This window comes from Solanum lycopersicum, chromosome 10, assembly GCF_036512215.1.
Source record: "Solanum lycopersicum chromosome 10, SLM_r2.1".
NCBI lineage: Eukaryota > Viridiplantae > Streptophyta > Magnoliopsida > Solanales > Solanaceae > Solanum > Solanum lycopersicum.
The window spans coordinates 13,880,983-13,902,346 of record NC_090809.1 but is presented as its reverse complement, the minus strand read 5'-3'; the positions used below and the strand labels follow the sequence as shown (position 1 = coordinate 13,902,346).

At 35.7% G+C, this 21,364-nt stretch overlaps 1 protein-coding gene across 1 annotated transcript; it reads left to right on the top strand.

Moving 5' to 3' along the window:
• The first annotated feature begins 19,882 nt into the window (after positions 1-19,882).
• LOC101265287 (mitochondrial import inner membrane translocase subunit TIM23-1-like) lies at positions 19,883-20,269 on the top strand. The gene has a single exon (XM_010329039.1). It carries the CDS (start codon positions 19,883-19,885, stop codon positions 20,267-20,269), a length of 387 nt encoding a protein of 128 aa, XP_010327341.1.
• The last annotated feature ends 1,095 nt before the right edge of the window (positions 20,270-21,364 follow it).

Sequence of the window (21,364 nt, the reverse complement as noted above, 5' to 3'; positions counted from 1 at the left end):
TGTTATAAATTAAGTCAGACCTCCCAATGATAGATGGATGACGACCGTCTTAAAGGTGAATGTCATTGATCGAGTTTAGGGTGGGTCGTGCTGAAATTGTAGTCCTTCTGAAAAGCTTTGTACGAAAAGAAATAGTGAGATGAAGGATATATGAAGTGCAACTGTTTGTCATGCTATAGAAAAGTACAACCTAAGTTGAAATGACCCTCTCGTGTAACACATAATGGGCTGAGTTGATCTTTCAAAAATGCAACATGTACGTAGATTTGTGAGTTATTTTATATTCACTGTATGTTGATTGAGTCTAGAACTTGCCCAGGTTGTAATTGAAGCGATATATGATTGTGTGGTACTCAAAAACATGATAACTGTTCTTCTTTTGAATTAGTATAGAAATGCAGCCTCATCTCATTCCTTAGTCAGCCCCTTTGAGCTTTTAACTTACCCTTTTGTTGAAACCTTGAAAATAAGTTGTATCCCCTTTATTAAGCACCTGAGAATTGATCTCGATCCTTAATGCACTTTGTTACACTGAGGGACTAAGATAAAGAAATATGTCCAAATGAAGAAAGAAAGTATGTTTGAAGGGAAAATAATAGGTAAAGGCAAAATAAATACTGGAGGTAATTTGAAGATCCGTAAAAAATAATTAAAAAAAAAGACACACACACACACACACATATATATATACACTTAAATTTAGGATACGAAAATTGGGAACGATTAAATTTGAAGAAAACATGTTAAACAAGAAGGATGAAGAAGAAAAAGGAGATATTTAAAGTCAAAGTCAAGCATAGTGCATTAGGTAGAATAAGTCACTATTTTCCTAGATATAAATTTGTCGTGACCCTGAGCCAACATTACAACCTTAACAAGTCCTAGTTGATCTTTGAGTATAATACATATCAGTAGTAGAGATATACATAATGGGCAAACATATGGTTCTCAATGCATACATGTGATTTCTTTTAGGAGAGTGAGATGATTTGATGATGATCCGTAAATGAAGTGAAATAATGCATAAGTAAGCGGATTATTCATTAGTGTGAGAGGTACTTGTTGCATGAGGTAAAGTGATACAAGAAAGTACATAGTGAATTACAAGGATGGGTGCATGAAGTTGTCTTAACATGATCCAATCAGTAGCAGGTCATAAACGGAAGCAGGAAGAGATGATGATAGAAGCACGATCTAAGTAGTATCCATGTCTAGAAGTCACTAGAAATTATCCAAGGACAAACAAAGCTTTTAGGTGTGGGATAGTGATTTTGGGCAGATTTCCATGCCCATAATACTATTTATGACTGCATGAGATCTTTTTTTGAAGTCGATAATTATAGATTAATATTATTATTCAGTAAATTCAGGATTTCAAAACTAGCCAACATGATTAGCTATGCAGGAAGGCGAGGTGCAAGAGATCTGAATCAAAAGAGCAAAAAGAGGCAACGTGTAAATCTGAGGATGAAAGAAAGCAAAGTGAAGTGGAGAAATGCAGCAAAGGCATGATCACAATAGCCTCGCGGCGCGCAGAGTGGAATAAAATTTTAAGTGTGAAGTAAAATTCTAAAGAGAATATTGCGTGTCTACTCCACATCGCTAGCTGCTGGGCCTTAAATTTGAGATTCCAAAATTTAGCATAAATAAGACCTTAATGTAATTTTATTATGACTCTTTTTTTTCAATTTTTAATGAGGAGACATCAAGAACGATTCTAGGAGGTTGTTAGGGTTTCATTCTATTTCTTTTTCTCTGGTAATTATTAAGAATTATTTCAAGAATTTTGAATATTGTTATGACAATCATAAGTAGCTTAATACCCTAGATCTAGGGTTGTGGCTACAGGATGAATGAAGTTCGCTTAATTTGTTATCAAGAGTTATATATGATTCGATCTTACTTTCATTCTTTTTATATTTCATGTCTGGCCACCGTAGAAATAGAGTTATTGTCCAAATTGAACTCGGGAGAGGAATAAGAGGATAGAACATGGAAAGTAAGAAGTCTGGTTGACTCTAAATAGATAGGGTTGATTCGTTTTTAGGATAGAGATATGCCTGGAAACCGCTTCACACCTTTCGCCTATCGGAACACCACCCCGATCTTGAAAGCTGAAGTGGGTTTACTTGGACTATCATACAGTAACATTACTTAATGATCAACTTTTGTTCATCCTATCCCCGCTCAACAATGTAGTTAAAGTTGTAATAGTTGTAGGCGATTAGAGGTCGAGAGACCATGATCATATATTTAACCATGTGGTTCATCGATGAGATAATGTTAGAAAATTTTTATCAGATGATGGCAACTTCATAATTCCTGATAAAATCTAGAATCCTGGATCCCTCCATTAATAATCGTTACAAGTTAGGAAATTGAATCATAGTAGGTAGTTTTAGTTAACCATAAATTTCAATATATCCATATGAAATTTTGACAGTGCACTGTTTTTAAGCTAAGAATTGGAAAAGGTATATATTCTAGTTTGTTGTCCTTGAGGGTACGATGTCCGACTCCTTAACAAGAGACATTATATTGCTTGCACAATCACGTGAACTTGCGTGTGCGATTAGACCGCAACAAAACCCCTTGAGGAAAGAGGTCTTAAAGGTGAAAGAGATCCTATAACTTACTAATTGATGAGTATTGATGGAGAAAATTGACCCTTTTAAGCCCTTAAATCCACCTCTAGATTGTTCTTCAATGGGGTTTATTTGGGAGAGAGAAAGAAGAGAGAAAGAAGAGAGTTTTGGGTTTGGGAAATTATAAGAGCTTAGGTTAGTCTAATTAGGTTAGGGCTTTATATAGGTGGTTAATTAACTTAATTACACCTCCGTTAAACCATAATTAAGTTTCTAACTAATCCAAAAAATTAATTAACTAAAGTTAAAACGTGCAATAAAAACCATTCATTAGAGACGACACACGATCGACGGATCGTGGGTCAATCAACGACCACTGCCCTCTTCCGTGCTGCACATTCGTCGATGAGTTCAGAGACTATGAAAAATGACCCTTAAAAGAATTTGGCTAAGTGACCATCGACGCCCCGCTATTGACACACGCCCCGTCGATGGCACTTGTTTCTGCAAATTGTCTTGGGCAGTCCTTTGACCTCAAGATGCAAGGGTCCTCATCAAGGTCCCTTTGGTTGGTCCTTGGGGAATCATTCCCAGAAGTTTCGACTCTTTAATACATGTTAGACACCCTTCCACAAATTTTCATCATTTTTCGACTCCTAAAAGCTAGACAAATACGCTAAGGCACACTAGCACCTCATTGAACTAGTTTCCAAACGTCATGGACGTTTTTGGATGTTTTGATTTCTAGACTTCCTAAATGACTTTTATTCATTAAAATAGACTTTAAAAAAGTGTCTAAACTGTATGACACTCATTTGTCTCTAGAACACGTCTTAGATTTTTGAAGTGTTACACTATCCCTCCCCCCACCCCCACCCCCCTTTAGGAACATTCGTCCCCCAATGACACTAAAAATCTTTTGAAGGAAGGAATAGACTCAAGACTAGAAGCACAACAAACAAAAACGCATAACAACATCAATCATATCCTTTACACAAGGCAATTCAAAACGTCAATTACCATGCATAAGGTTCAAAATCACATTATGAGGAATTTCTTTCTCACAACAAAAAGAGTTCAATAATATCTTATATGAGTCAATTATGTCATATCTTAACTTATTAACATGCTACTGTCATTTCATAAAGACTCACTATCAAATTGCACAATAACTCATCACAAGAAGATATGCATATTTTCAAGTCAAAATCCACATTTCACTGTAATATTCACTGTGATGACACCAAAGATGCACATTTTTTAAGACTTCACCAAAATCAAAGAACTTCAATTTTTAGTCATTATTTTCATTATTAATAGGAATACCTAACCTTAGTTATCAAATATATGAGGGCAATAGGACTTCATGTCGGCCTCGGCCTCCCATGTTGCACCCTCAACTAGGTGAATTTTCCATAACACGTTTACAGAAGCTACCTCCTTGTTCCTTAACTTCTTTACTTGCGTATCAAGGATTTGAACTGAAACCTCCTCATAAGAGAGGTTATCCTTCACACTAATACCCTCAATCAGAAGAATAGACTCGGGATTATCAATACACTTCTTAAGCATAGAAACATGGAAAATCGGATGAATCGAAGCCAATTCACTAACCAACTTCAACTCATAGCCACCCTACAAATCTGTTGCAAGATTTCATAGGTACCCACATAACAAGGACATAACTTCCCTTTCTTGCCAAATCTAACCACCCCTTTGATAGGCAAAATTTTCAAATACTCATTATCATCTTCTTCAAACTCTAATTCCCTTCTCCTTATGATATGAACCGTCTCCAAAGTCTTATAAATCAAAGAAGGACCCAACTCGCCCACTTCAAACCATCCAATCGGGGATATATATGTCCTACCGTACAAGGATTCATAGGAGCCATCGGTATAGATGAATGGTAGCTATTGTTGTAAGCAAACTCCACCAAATGCAAATAATTATCCCAATTTCCCTTGAAATCAATGATACAAGATCTAAGCATATCATTAAGTGTTTGAGTAGGAACGACGTTCCGCTTTACCATCCATTTGGGGATGAAAAGTGGTGCTTAACTTCACCTTGGTAGGCAACCCTTCTTGGAATGACCTCCAAAATCTAGATGTGCATTGTGCACCCCTATCTAATATGATGGATAATATAATACCATGGTAATACACAATCTCATCTATGAAGATCCTTGCATGATCCTCTGCTGAATAGGTAGACTTGACGGGAATAAAATGAGCGAACTTGGTGAACCTATCCACAATCACCAATATAGAGTCATGTTGATTTTGTGTTCGAGGCAAACCTAACACAAAATCCATATAAATGTCTTCCAAGTTCCAAGTAGGAACTTGGATTTCTTGAAGTAAACCATCCGACTTTTGGTGTTCGGCTTTCACTTGTTGGCAATTTGGACACTTAGCAACAAATTCTGCTATGTCTTTTTTTTAACCTTCCCACCAAAACATTTCCCTAGGGTCATGGTACATCTTTTTTATACCGGGGTGAATGGTGTAACGGGACCCATGAGCTTCCTCAAGAATCCGACTCCTCAAACCATATATATTGGGAATACATAACCTTCCTTGGTACCTCAAGACACCATCCCTCTAAGGAGAATTACTCATTATGTTTACTAAGAACCGACACTTTAACCTCCATCAATGTTTGATCAAGATGTTATTCGGACTTCACCTCGACCACGAAAGATGACTCGGAGTTACGACGTACCACCAAACCACCCATAGGTGAATCTTCAACCCGAACCCCTAAATGACCCAACCTATGAACATCCTTCACTAGGTTCCTCTTGGATTCCTCAACATGGGACACACTTTCCATGGAAAACCAGCTTAAAGCATCCGTTACCACATTAGCTTTAACAGGGTGATAGAGAACCCTCACCTCATAGTCTTTTAACAAATCTAACCGCCTTCTTTGTCGGAGATTCAACTCATTTTGAGTGAACACATATTGAAGACTCTTGTGGTTGGCATAGATATCCACAGGAACACCATAAGTAATGCCTTCATATTTTCAAGGCGAATACCACAGACGCTAACTCAAGATCATGAGTTGGATAGTTTCTCTCATGCACCTTAAGTTTCCTAGAGGCATAGGCTACTAATTTCCCATGTTGCATAGGCACACACCCTAACCCACTTGACATGCCTCACAATATACAACTAACCCTTGGTACCCTCCGATAAAGTCAACATCGGAGTGGAAGTAAGCCTATCCTTCAAGATTTGGAAGTTTCTCTTACATGCTTCTGACCATTCAAATTTCTTACTCTTTTGGGTCAAAGTAGTCAAGGGAGATGAAATGGATGCAAAATTATCCAGAAACCTCGGACAATAACCCGCTAGACCCAAGAAACTCCTAATGTCGGTTGAAGTCACTGGTCTAGGTCAATTCTTAACCGCCTTGATTTTCTTTGGATCAACATTAACTCTTTCACTAGAGATGATATGACCAAGAAATGCCACCGATCTCGACCAAAACTTACATTTGTTATACTTGGCAAATAATTGGTTCTCCTTAAGCAATTGTAACACCACACTCAAATGATTAATGTGGTTACCCTCATTTTTCGTATATACCAAGATGTTTTTAATGAACACGTGACAAACGAATCTAGGTAACTTCGAAGCACTCTATTCATGAGATCCATGAGATCCATGAATGTCGTCGGAGCATTAGTGAGACCAAAGGACATTACTAAAAACTCATAGTGACCATATCTAGTCCAAAATGTTGTTTTTGGTATATCCTCACCTCTCACCCTAAGTTAGTTGTATCCCGGTCTCAAGTCAATCTTAGAAAAGTAGCTTTCCCCTTGGAGTTGATCAAACAAGTCATCAATCCAAGGGAAAGGATACTTGTTCTTAATAGTGATTTTATTGAGTTGGCGATAAGCAATACACATCCTAAGAGAACCATACTTTTTCTTCAGAAACAATATAGGAGCACCCCATGGAGAAATACTAGGTCGAATGAAATCCTTGTCTAGTCTTTCAACTCTTTCAATTCGGCTGAAGCTATCCAACAAGGAGGAATTGAAATGGGATTCGTATCCGGCAACAAGTTGATACCAAAATCAATTTCCCGTTTGGGAGGAATACCAGGAAGATCATTAGGAATGATCTCTGGAAATTCCCTCACTAAGGGGATCGACTCTATGGGAGGAATTTCGGAGTCTAAATCTTGGACTCTCACTATATGGTATAAACACCTTTTATATATCATTTTACAAGTTTTCAAACAAGAGATGATATGACCTCGAGAAATATTAGTTCCCCCTTTCCACTCTAAAATGGGTTCATTTGGAAAGTTAAGCTACACCACCCTTTTTCTACAATCTATAGAGGCAAAGCAAGAGTGCAACCAATCTATACCCAATATGACATCAAAATCAAACATATCAAAGTTCTACTAGTTCAACATAAGTAACTCTATTGGGAAACATTATAGGACAATTTCTATGCACCCTCTTTGCAACAACCGACTCACCCACCGGGGTAGATATCATAAAAGGTTCATTTAGAATATCGGGTAAAATCTCAAACTTCTTAGCCAGTTGAGTATCAAAAGATAATATATCACCCGGATCAAGTAGAGCATAGATATCAATAGAGAAGACCTTCAACATACCGGTCAACACATTGGGATAAGTCTCTTGCTCACTTCTAGAGCGGAGAGCATAGAAGCGATTCTTCTTCGGAGCATCATTTGGACCACTTACTTGATCTTGACCACTATCCTTGCCTTGACTATTCAAATTAGGGCAATCCCTAACCTTGTGGCCATTCTTGTCACAACCAAAGCAATTGCATGTTCCCACTGGACATTCACCAAGATGACCCTTCCCACATTTGGCACAAGTACGATTCTTGTTAAGTGAACTAGTATCTCTACCTTTCTTAGGCTTAGCGTTAGACACCCTATCATCCCTAGCCTTAGGAAATTTGGAAGGAACATGATTAGAAACCCTTTTCTTGAACCTTGGCTATCATGAATCTCAAGACTACCTTTGGAAGAACCATCATCAAAAGATCTTGCCCTCTTAGCATCTCTACTCTTTCTCTTAGCCCTTGTCTCTTCCACTTGTTGAGCATGAACAATGAGAAGAGAAATGTTCATATTGTCTTGTAGCATAGACAAATGACACTCCTCTCGCAAGTCATCCGACACTCCCGTCACAAAGTGATTCATTTTATCTCTAGGTTCAGAAACCAAAGAAAGAGCATACTTTGTCAATTCAGTGAATTTCAAAGAGTATTCAAGAACACTCGTACATCCTTGGTAAAGGTTGACGAACTCCACCACCTTGGCTTCTCTCTTCTCCCTAGGAAATAAGCTATCAAGAAAAGCCTTCTTAAACACCTCTTAGGTCACCGGTCCACCCCTTAAAGGCCTATTGTCCCACCATTAGACATACCATGTTTGGGACACATCTTTGAGTTGGTGTGAGGCTAACTCAGTCTTCTAACTAGTAGACAACACCATAGCATATAAGATCTTATAGATTTATTCAATGAACTTTTGGGGGTCTTCTTCAACCTTGGACCCATAGAAAGTAGGGGGATTAATCCTAGTGAAATCCTTTAGACGGGAGGCCATGGTAACAACTTGTTGGTTTGCTCGAGGTACAACCTCCCGATTAGCTTGGGCAGTCATGGCTTGATCTTGGGTAGTGGCGAATTGTGCTTGGATAGTTTTGGCTTGGGATATTTGGAAGAGTGCAGCCCTTCTGGAACTATCCGCCAAAGGAGGATTGCGTGGAACTTGGTCATCACTAACATCTTCTTCAATAGGAGGAACTTCATCACCACGGGGAGGAACTCGCGCATTGGAAATCTATTCCTCAAGTCTTCGGCGCCGCATTCCTTCGAGTATTCATTGCCTATAATCACAATAAAAGGATTAGATGCAAAATCACATAGAGCTAATCTCTAAAGGCACGATATTAGACATCCAAGAAAGTGAGAGTTTCCTAAGCATCACATAGGCTTGATAGTGGCATTGCCCTCGGAAAGTGAGGACCTACCAAACTTGGATGATCAAGAATTCCAAGTGTTTTTAAAAGTAGTCTCCAAAAGTCCTTCAACGATCGGAACCTAAATGTTCGGGAAAAGGAAGAAATGGGGTTAGTTCACCAATTGTACCAAGTATGAGACCATATGCAGACATATCATGAAAATATGTTTAAAAAGGACATTTAATTAAAGTATGCAATTTACTTTGAAAATTTTTATGCACATTCAACAAGACCATACCTATCAATAAGACATATCCATTAAGTCATGGGCATGCACATCACAAGACCAACAACATCAAGTCTAGTCAAGTAAACATGTATATCATATTATTGAATACATAGTCAAGTAACTCTATCATCAAGTCATAATAGCAACAAGAATGAATAAGAGTTCAATTTGACATAACCAAAGCAAGACCATCAATCATGAACCTCTTTAAGTCCAATTGTGCAATAACCGAGCAAAGCCCCATAACCTTACTTAATTAACGAAACTTATCAAGAACCATAACCAATGTCCAACCTCACATAACATGACATTAAGAGTACATGATATCATACCTTAGCATTATAGACCAAATACATGTTCATAAGAGTAATTATCCTCACATAAAGCCATTAACATGAAAGGTCGTCATATACATATCATTTACATCTATAAGCATATATATACATAAGAAAAACCTCCTAAGACTTCCTTCAAGTCAAACTAGTGTAAGGCATAGGTATAGTCTCATACCCCTACCTAGGCTAAGTCAAACATCTTAAGTCACCTTAGTTGGTTTATACTTCATTTATTAATTTTAATTTAGGGAACACTTGCCTTAACCGACATAGACCACAAGATCTAAGTGTGGAATCTGGTGTTGTAAAACCTTACCCCGAAGGAAGATGGTCTACCAACCAAAATAAAACCAAACATAAACATAGCTTTCTAGGTGGATCCATTAGCTAGTCTTCCTATGACAGCAACACAGTTCAAGAACTAAGATATTGGTATAATCTCTTTACATGCCACTTGGAAATTGGAGAATCCTCTCATTAGAATCCATAAAGTAAGTATCCCTCATATGGGAGTCAACACTCATGTGGAACTATATGGTGAATCTTCCTCTGTGGAAAGTCAAAACCTCCCATTTTCAAGTTCACTCGGTGCTAAGCTAATTCCCTTTTGGAAATGTCTTTAACAACTTTATTAATCATCATAACTTAATTTAGGTCATAGGTTCTAACCCTTGTATAAACATCATCATCATCATATATCAATATGAATTGCATGACTATTGTCCTTTCATTCGAATTCATATAGGCCATGTTATCACATTAACATTTTCATATCATGATAAGGCACATTAGTAAATCATCATCATCCTTATAACATCTACATCTTAGCCAATACATCACAAACCATAATCAAGACATTTCAATTCAACATCATACAAACCCTATCAATCCTAATACAAGACATACATTAATACAACATCATGACTTAACCACAATTAATTATATTTGAAGTAAATAATTACGAGACTTACCAAGTCTCTTTCATAATTCATCATCAAGGTCTTATCTTAAACCCTTAATCAACCCAATTAGGGTGTAGCATCATCATATAACCATAACTAACATGATAAAAAGGCTAATTGAATCATACAGCACAATCCAACACTAGCTCATAGCTTAAGAAAGGAGACATAGATCAAAGTCATAGTCTAACTCAATCACTCAAGATCTAGAATTATAGGACTATAATTAATCCTAATATATTAATGATTAATAAAATAATATCACCTAGTAGTAATTCAGCCAATAGCCAAGTGAATTGAACCAACATTACACAATTCATATCTAGATCATAACCTAGGGTTAAGGGGAATAGGTCATCTTCTACAAACTAGACCAATTCATCAAGATAAAACATAATTGATTTAAATATATGTTAATATATTCATAATATCCAAAGTAAATCATAAGAAATCAATTCACAACATCAATTTCGTATTGGATGAAAACCAATTTGAAAATACAACTTTTGAAATCAATTTGATGGAACCCTTTAAGAAGAGAGATCTCAAAGGTGAAAGAGATACAATATATTACGAATTGATGAATATTGATGGAGAAAATTGATCATTTTCATCCCTTTAACCCACCTCTAGATTGGTATTCAATGGGGTTTCTTTGGGAGAGAAAAAGAAGAGGGAAGGAAGAGAGTTTTGGGTTTGGAAAATTATAAGAGCTTTGGTTAGTCTAATTAGGTTAGGGATTTATATAGGTGGTTAACTAACTTAATTATACTTCCCTCAACCCCTAATTAACTTCCTAACTAAGACAAATAATCAATTAACTTAAGTGAAAACGTGCAGTAAAAAACAGTCATTACAAACTAAACCAAGATCGACGGATCGTGGGTCGATCGACGACCACTGCCCCCTTCCATGCTGCACATCTGTCGATAAGTTCAGATACTATGCAAAATGACCCTTCTAAGATTTTTGATAAGTGACCATCAACATCCTCTCGATTGACACACGCCCCGTTGATGGCACTGGTCTGTGCACACACACCCCGTCGATGGCACTCGTTTGTCCACACTGCCTTGGGCAGTCCTTTGACCTAAAGATGCAAAGGTCCTCCTCAAGGGCCCTTTGGTTGGTCCTTTGGGAGTCGTGCCCGGACATTGAGACTATGAATTAACTCTAATACATGTTAGACACCCTTCCACCAATTTTCATCATTTTCGACTCCTAAAAGCTAGTCAAATAGGCTAAGACACAGTAGCACCTCATTGAACTAGTTTTCGGACGTCATGGACGTTCTTGAACATTTTGGTTTCTAGACTTCCTAAATTAATTATATTCATTAAATAGACCTTAAAACAATTTATAAACCTTATGAAACTCATGTGAGCCTCTGGAAAACGTCTTAGATTTTCAAAGTGTTACACCAATCCTCCACTTATCTTCTTGTGAACTTTGGACTGTGTCTTTATAAGTTGTAGGAATGTAATCGGCTGCAATTGAGTTAGCACAAGACACCTTATCCGTGAGTCGAGCGTGTTTTCTTATTGTCCTTTTTGGCCTGCTGGTTGCTATTGATTCAAGTTGTGGTTGAGGTTCTTGAGGTGGAACCTCCTCTTCAACTAGCTCTCCTTCGAGAGGAAAATATTCAATTTTTTCCTCATTTGGTCCTTGTGTAGGAAAAATTATCTTCCCCTCAAATTCCACCTTCTTTGAAAGATCATCAATTTGTTTGGCTTCTTCAATAGTTACCTTATTAGTAAATGTAGATTTATCAAAGGTAACATCCCTGCTGAAAATAACTTTTCTTGTCTATGGACACCATAAACGGTATCCTTTGACTCTAGAAGTAATTCTCATATATAAAACTTTCTTTGCTCTTGGGTCAAATTTTGACTCTCTTACATGATAATGTGCAATTGAGCCAAATAGATATAAAGAACTATAATCTTCAGCAGGTTTTCCATACCATTTTTCAAATGGTGTCTTCCCACCAATAGCAGCAGATGGTAGACGATTAATGAGGTGATATGCATATATCTATTGCCTAAACCCAAAATTCTTTGCCCAAGCCAGCATTGGACAACAAACACCAAACCTTCTCCAACAAAGTTCAATTCATGTGTTCTGTCACTCCATTTTGTTGTGGTGTATTTCTAACGATAAAATGTCTGACGATGCCATTTTCCTCACAAATTTTCTAAAAAAGATCATTTTTTTATTCTCCACCATTGTCTGTGTGAAGACACTTGATCTTTGTTCCACTTTAAATTTCTATCATCGCCTTCCATTAAGAAAAATTCCCCATACTTCATCTTTTGTTTTCATCATAGACACCCACAGACTTCGGAAAAGGTCATCAACAAAGGTTATAAAATAGTGTTTCCCACCTAATGAAGGTGTTTTGGAAGCACCCAAAAATTTGAATGAACATAATCCAAAAAACCTTTAGTATTATGGATAGTTGTTCCAAATTTAACACTTGTTTGCTTTCCCTTGATTCAATGCTCACAAAACTCCAAGTTGCAAGTTTTTACTCCTTTTAGCAATCCTTCATCTGATAAAGATTTCAAGGATTTTCCTCCAGCATGTCCCAAGCGCATATGTCAAAGCTTGGTCATTTGTGCCTCCTTCTCGTCATTAGATGTTGTTGCCGCTGTCCCAATAATTGTACTACCTTGATAGTGGTACATGTTATTATTTCTTCAAATTACCTTCATTAGCACCAGTGCGCCAGAGCATAATCTCATCACACCATGATCTGCAATGACTTTGAACCCCTTTGACTCTAGGGCTCCAACATAAATAAGATTTTTCTTCAAATATTTTACATATTGAATATCTGTTAATGTTCTACTTAATCCATCATAGTTCCTTAATCGGATTGAACCAACATTATATGCAGTAAGAGGATTATTGTTTGAGGTGTGAATAAATCCACATTCTCCTTCTTGTAAGTCAACAAACTAGTCTCGATTGCGACATATATGATAGCTACAAGTTGAGTCCATCAACCATGCATCTGATGGTTTACATGGATTTTTCATAACTAGTGAGTAATCGGAGTCATCAAAATCATCCACATTTGAATCCATGACAGCCTTCCCATTATTTGGTTTGGCTTTGCTATTCAACTTTAGGCAGTCTTTCTTTTAGTGCCCTTTTTTCAGCAACAGGAACATTCATCTTTGCTGAGTCTTGATCTTGACTTGGATCTCTTTCTTTGTTCTTATATGATTTTGAGAATGACCTCCACAATCAATGCTTCTTCTTCTCTGCCTTTTTGTTTTTTCCTCTTTCTTTGTTCATAACTATGTAAGGTAGAACAAACTTCTTTGATAGATACTTTATTATTCCCATGCAGTAGAGTTGTTTCAAGATGCTCGAACTCATCGGGAAGTGAACTTAACATTATTAAGGTCACATCTCCATCCGTAAAAGTCACGTCCATATTCCGCAAATTTATCGCCAACTTATTAGAGTTGGTGATATGATCATTCATTGAGTTACCATGAATATAAGTTAAGCATAATATTCTTCTTTTCATGTAAAGTTTATTTTGAATGTTTTTCTTCAAGAATTTTTTCTCCAATGAATTCCATAATTTATTTGCAGATGTTTCCTTCATGTATGGATACTTTTGTTCTCTTGCAAGGTAAGATCGAACGTATCGCAAGCAACACAGTTGATAATCTACTTATCAAACGCCATCTGGTTTCTTTTCTTCAATGGAAATATCTAGCGCTTGTTGAAAAAGAACATCAAGGACCTCGTCTTGCCACATTTCGAAATGTCCTGACCCGTCAAAAATTTCAACTGCAAATTTCGCATTTGACACAATTCTCATCATAAGCGAAGATGCCAATTATGACGTATTATTGACACACGATGTGGACTTATCATTTTTCTTTGTCTCCCATTTTAGTTCAAATACTATTTACTAGCTAACAATGCAATGACCAAAGTAAATCTTTTTCTAATATGGAAGTTTAGACCATGTTGCGACCATAGACCATACTCAGATAATACATTGTCTCTGATACCAATTCTTGCGGAAGCCGAATATATATAGAGTGATGAAATTACAACTACTATATATAAAGGTAGCTAATAAATAGTAAATAAAACAATAATACAAAATAACACTAGGAATTAACGAGGTTCGGTAAACTTTTGTTTTCTTTTGCCTACTCCTCTGACACAACCAACCAATATCTATTTCACTCCAAAAGAGTACAAGTGAAATACTACAAAGAGATAAAGAAAAACAAATGTCTTAGGAGATGAGAAGACAAGTAATAGATGTGTTACAATGAATTAGGAGCTACCTATTTATAAGAGTGAATTCTTCCTATTGATGTCATTCATGACATCAGAATAAGTCAAAATGTCAAGATTTACCTTGTGAAACCAATTTATGGTTCACCTAAATTTCACCTACAAATGGTGATATCTTGAATTTTCTACCAATGAAGAATTATCCTCCTAACTACCATATCTTCTCATTAATTCATTTTTGAATCTTGTCAAATTTAACAATACAGACATTGTACGATGTACGTTTATATGATATTTCTATTTACAATATTTTAAGCATCTCCTGTTTGTGAGAATCTCTTGTTTGAGCAACAAGGAAAAATATAACAGAAAAGGTAATTTCTATTCTAATATTTAGAAAGATGAAGTAATGAACGACCACTGGTATATATGACATTTTACATTGATACTCAGGATTATTCTAAAATGTAATTTGCTACTCTCTTGCACTGATACAATGCGTTCTCTTAATCTTCTTAGAAACGTCTTCTTTCCAATTTGAGCTTAACTTTTTCTATTCATTTTTGCCCAAATTCTCTCCTATTTCTTTTCAAGTTTCTCAACATAGAGATAACAATTGGATATACAAGAGATATTTTTTATTTTTATTTTTCTTGTGAAAAACAAGAGACTTTACTAAAGAAAAGAAGACAAGGGAAAAGATCTTAATTTTTTACCGTGTATCTAGAGATACAAATCTCATGTTCAACATGTCTTCTGTCTCGAGGAACAAACATTCGTGGACACAAGCTCATGTAAATTTGAGCATTCGACAAATTTGAAGTCCAACATATTATCTTTTTCTATTAGAGACTTAAGTTGCCATGTCTAGGATATGTACTTCTCTCCAATATATTCGTTTCCCTCTCGACTGTAAAGTGAGCATGAAGATGTACATTTTCTTTTGTTTTCAATTGTCAATATCAATATAAAATTTGTCTACCTAATCTCAATCAAACAATTCGGCACTCAGTGATTGTACAATGCACTAAAAGATAATACAATACACAACTTGAAACAGTTGGACAAACACTTTTGGTTCTTTCTCTGTCAACGTGTGTAGACTATTTTGTTCCATAAAATAACTTGTGTTGTTGATTGCTTCAGTACTTCACATTTCAAGTTCTATTTCTTCTAGCAGTTTTCATTTCTTTAATCTCTTTCTTTCATGTGCCATTAAATTTCACTGGGAGGGGAAAAAATTATTTGGAGAGTGTGTTAGAGAAAGGAGGAACTTTTTGTTCACTCTCTTCTCACTTAAGGTTGCGGGTGGGTGTTTGAGATTGTCAAACTCTATTTTAAGTGGATTTTTTCAAATGGTACGTGTTTATATACTTGGTTATTTTTTAAAATTGTTGAAATTTAAGAATGTAAGTATCAATTTATGTTAGTTTAGAAGTTTAAAATTAAATTGACAAATATATATATATTTTTTGAAGTAAAGTTGTTGTACTCATTTTATTTAATGAGACAAGGAATGTCTTACTCATTTCTTATAAATTGTACATCCATGTTTCTCTAGCATATTTTTCTTGGAAAATTAACTTCAACCTAAAATAATCCCAAAGTATTGTATGTAGGTGACAAGCACAAAGAGATCTTGCGTGCCGTATAATGTTCTTGTGATTTTATCTCCCTGTATGTCATTCAGTTTGATGGAATATTAACTTAATTTAAATGTAAATATGATATTTAATTCGTAGAGGCTTCGAGTATATTGTTTTAGTGTTTCATAAAAAAGGTAAAGAATACGAAACAAAGTTTCTCTCTAAACCACTAACTAAATTATGTCTTCTTTTGAATCTGTTTCACTGAAGCTAGAAAATATCTTATGTTAGCCTCAATTGAAGGGAAAATGACTATTTCTTCGAAGAATTTTAAAAGACTAAGCTATTTACCTTGATTGTAATTACTGAATTCTATCACCAACTCCCTAAGAAGCTCAAGAGGAATTCTGCTATTGTCATACTGATCAAAATTCTTTCCGTTCTTTCTTTTTCATGTTCAAAATATCTTCTTTTTCTTTCATAGCTCAGAGTCCATATTCGAACTTATCATTGACTTTGTTTATCCAACCAATGGAGGCTCTATATATGTGATAATGATAATATCTTCCATATTCTATAGCTGTTTTGAGAGGAGTTTGAGGATGATTAAAGCTAACATCAATTGTCTATTGTATCTGCTTTAGACTATGTTCATTTTTATCATCAAATATACAAAATATTTCTCAGACATTCCATATTTAAAATGGTATCCTACTAAATTTGTTAGCATTATATAGGATGAATGTGAATAGAAATATTCTCATAGTAAACTGATGAACAATTTTTCATTTAAGAATTTTTGTAGGCCTTTTTATCGTATATATGAGATATGATAAAGTATCTCAGAATATCTAAAAGAAAATATTACTAATATGCATATTTGATCAATTTGTTTATAAAAAATAAATAAATTAATAACCTAAATTGTAACCCAAATTTAAAGGAGTTAGATCCTTATCTTACTTGAACGTTGTGGCACCCAGGACCTTCAAATCCTAGATTTAGCTATGTGTTGACCAATAGATACACCTCTTTCATAGGTATAATACTACCGTAAGTGAAGATGTTAAAATCGGATGGAGTAAAACTAGGATTACATGGAAGAAGTAGGGTGTGTTTGGTACGAAGGAAAATGTTTTCCTTGAAAACAAGTGGATTTCTAATTCAATTTCTCATTTTTGATTGGTGAGTAAAATGTACCCCCTCTGTTTCAAAAAGAATGACATGCTTTCCTTTTTAGTATGTTTCAAAAAGAATGATCAGTTTCTCTTTTTGGTAGTAACTTTCCACGTGACATGTTTAAGTCCACAAGATTAAAGAAATTTTTTTTTACATTTAACATAACTTTAATTTATGACCACATGATCAAAAGTCTGTGTCAAGTCAAATTAGACCGTTCTTTGTAAAACGGAGGGAGTATTTTTTTAATGATAAAATGAACATTCGAAACTTTGTATTGTAAGGTCATTGCTTTACATGGTTGATTCCATCTATTCTACCATTTAGCAGATGTACTTCATAAATCTTTTGTATATGCCTTTTTAATGTGTATTTTCTGGTGGAAATTTGAGTATTGTTAGTTACTATAACATGTTGTTGAATGACTTACTTCTCCTTTAGATTACTAATATAGTAGTTTTACCTCGGCATCTTTACTTTTTTGTATTCAAACTTTTTTGTTTGGATGGTATCTGATCTTATACGCCCCCGACTTCTAATGCCTAGTGACCTCCCTTGTGTTCTTTGCCCTTTATCGTAAAACAGTGGTGGTTGAGGACTATTTATCCATATTTCATGTAAGAGAAGTGTGCTTATGGAGTCATACATTTTGTCTTCTTAATTTTTCATGTTCCATGGAGTTATGCTTCAATCTCTAAATAACATTTTCGTGATTTCACAGCGTATCATGACTCCTGTATAATGATTGATTTCAACTCCATCACTGTCTTATGAACTACAAAGTTGTTTACCTGGTCACGATCACATTACAACAACTTTACCAGTTACTCGAGATAAAATCGAAGATTTCACTTTCTTTCTAAACTTGTTCGTACATGGAAGGAGCTTATTACCTTGTTTTTGTGGAGCTTGTACAACTTATCCCAATATTGTTGAGACCTTTTGCTGGAGTGGTTGTTTTCACTCTGACTGTAAAATGAAATCCGAAATTGAATACTCAAATATATCCGGCTTACACGTGGCACTGAAATACCTTCCCATTTTGTCGGCGACACCGTAACCAGAAGAGCACCGACTGCATGCGTTTTTACTCTACCCAAATCCCCCACGCTTACGATTGGTTGTTTGGAAATTTTGGATGAAGCAAGCTAAAATGACGTAGTAGACGTGAGACGACTCTGAAAACGGCCACGTATGACCGTGACAGTTGTCATTTTCACATAAAAGACCCTTAAGTATTTGGTTCGTTTAATTTCATCCTTTAAATATAAAAATTACGCATAAAATGTTAATCCAAGTTATGTTTGGGCACTTATGGTTTTAAACCAACAAAACATAAAGAGGAACTTAAAATGGAAATAATTTCAAGGGAAAACTTTTTTGTTTCCTATGTTATCACATTATTTCTGTTTTAGTTCGTATGATATTCGATGAAGAATATTTGACCTTTAATTAAGTAATATTTATGTTTTTGATCCTTCGACTAATATAATTCAAATCCAATCAAACATTTTTATACGCATTATGAAGACAAATTGAAAATATTTAGATTTATATTCCATCAATTCCATCTTGAATTATATTTAACATGATGGATTAATCATTATATGTGGAAACATCTTTCAAATTGAAAATATTTAGATTTATATTCCATCAATTCCATCTTGAATTATATTTAACATGATGGATTAATCATTATATGTGGAAACATCTTTCATTTTGATTAATTATCCCACTTATTCTGCTCACGGTAGAATATAACCTAGCAGTAGTTGAAGCTAATTTACCTTTTCTCCTCCTTTACAATATAGGTCATTAGGTTGTTCTAATCCCCCAAAAAAATTCAAAACGGAGGTCAAGGAGGAAAGATTTTGTCCTTCAAAGAATAATTACTTAAACAAGAAATTCATTTAGTATTTTTGCAGAATATCGTTCTACAAGCAACACAAATGAACATAATTATTTTGAAATATGAAAAGAAAATTGAAATTATTATCCAATTTTTATGGTCGAATCCCCATATAAATGTATGTATATATATATATATATATATATATATATATTTGTGTGTGTTTTTCAGTCGATCACCAATATTAACCTTTATCATACAATATAAATGAATCTCCTACTCCGCTCATGTAAGAACAATACTTAAAACCATCTCTAAACTAGATAGACCATTTATGTCTAAAACTCTAAATATCAAGGTGGGTGAGAATATTAAATGGAACCTTTTCTTTATCAGCACTACACGAGATTCGAAAATCGACTAGTCACTGAAACTAAACATGTCAAAGTCCAAGTGATATAAATCGAATCACCAAACCTTGGAATAGCGGAATTAACACGCCGACCTAAATAGATCTAATTTTTTATTAAAAACTTGTCCTAATTAAACGCAGGCACATTTTGGAGAGGTGTAATAATATACAAGAAAAAAGGAACGAATCTTCTCCTCTTGAGTTCTCTGCGGATCGGAAAAATAGCAAAACCCTAGCTCAAACCTTAGAACTAATCAAGAAGGAATCCAAAGCGCATCAACACCAATCACCTAATTACACTAGAGACAACGATGACAACAAGAATAAAACTTTATAACCCTTACCAAGACCTACAAGTTCCAATCAAAACATTTTACAAGGTTCCTACCTCACCTGAATTTCTGTTTTAGGAAGAATTTGTTGTTGCACGTAGATCATGGGAGAAAACTTAACTTATTACACTGGTATCAGTTATCTCTCTGGTGCCATTTTCAGTGTCGGTAAAGGATTTATTGAAGGTGTGAAAGCTTCGAAGCCATGTGATACTATGAAGCTCAAGATCAATAGAATCCTGAATGTGTCGGGTTATACGGGTCGTAAATTTGGAAATCGAGCTAGTGTTATTGAGTTGCTTTATGCTGGGGTGGGGAGTGGAATGGTTGCTATTAGGGATACATATGATGTTATCAATAGCGTGGTTGCTGGCTTGGGAACTAGTATGTTCTACAGGGAGACTTCGGGGCTGAGGTCAACTGCTGTGGCCGGAGTTATTGGTGTCGTCGTTGTTGGCTTAGGGGTGACCGGAAAACAAGCAATAAAATGACATGTATTGATCTGAGATTTGTGCTTGTTTCAAGTCATGCCTAAGATTACGTCAATGTCAATAATATCTAAAATCACCAAATCATCTAAGTCTGAAAATCCATAAATAAAATAGGACAAGCACAATAGACATGGGTGACTATGAAAATTTTTTCAACTAGGTCAGAAACATTGATGGGGGCATCAAGTATATCACAATTCATATCAAATTCTGAGGCAAATCTCATGGATACATAAGAATAAGTAGAACCTAAATCAAACAACATATTATCCATATGGCCACAAACAATAATAGTTCATGTGATAACCGCATCAGACGCCTCTGCCTCAATCTTGCCCGAAAGGCATAACATTGAGCCTTATCACCTTGACGAGCTACCTCCCTTCCTAGTTGCATGTTACCCCTGCATGCGTTACCATTTCCTCTACCTCCTCGACGACCTAGCTCATTACTTCCTAGCCCACCTTGTGGATGCCCTCAACCATTATTACCATTCCATGCGGGCACCACTGCCTTAGACTGCTGGTGCGCGGAATCCAACATGTGCGAGCAAAGACAATCTCTCATCATATGTGGATGTTCTCCACAATTGTAGCAAGTACAATAAAAGATGGTATGTTTCTCACTGAAGACGTGATTCCCTGTCTATCCTGAATTAGATTCTGAGGTAGAGTTCCAAAGTAATTACCTGTAGAAGCGGGCATGGTCGATTGAATATGTAGGGATGCAAGTGTTAGTCTACTAGACCCTCTAGAATAGGAGCCCTAGAATTTACCGGAGTTCTTGGCTTTCTTAGCCAAAGCCTTAGTCTAACTGTCTCACCCCTTCCTCTTTCTTTACAAAATCTGTCACTTTATTAAAAAAAATTTGTGCAGACGTCATATAAACAGACAATATGTGTAGCTCATAATTCAGTCCCCAAATGAATCCTCTCCTCTTCAGTAGTCACCAACTACGTAGTATATCTAGACAAAGTGTGGAACCTAGCCTCATAAGCAGTCACATACATACCACCTTGCTCTAAATCCATAAACTCATTCTTCTTACGATCTCTGAAAGTCTGTGGCATATACTTCTCTAAAAACAGAGCATGAA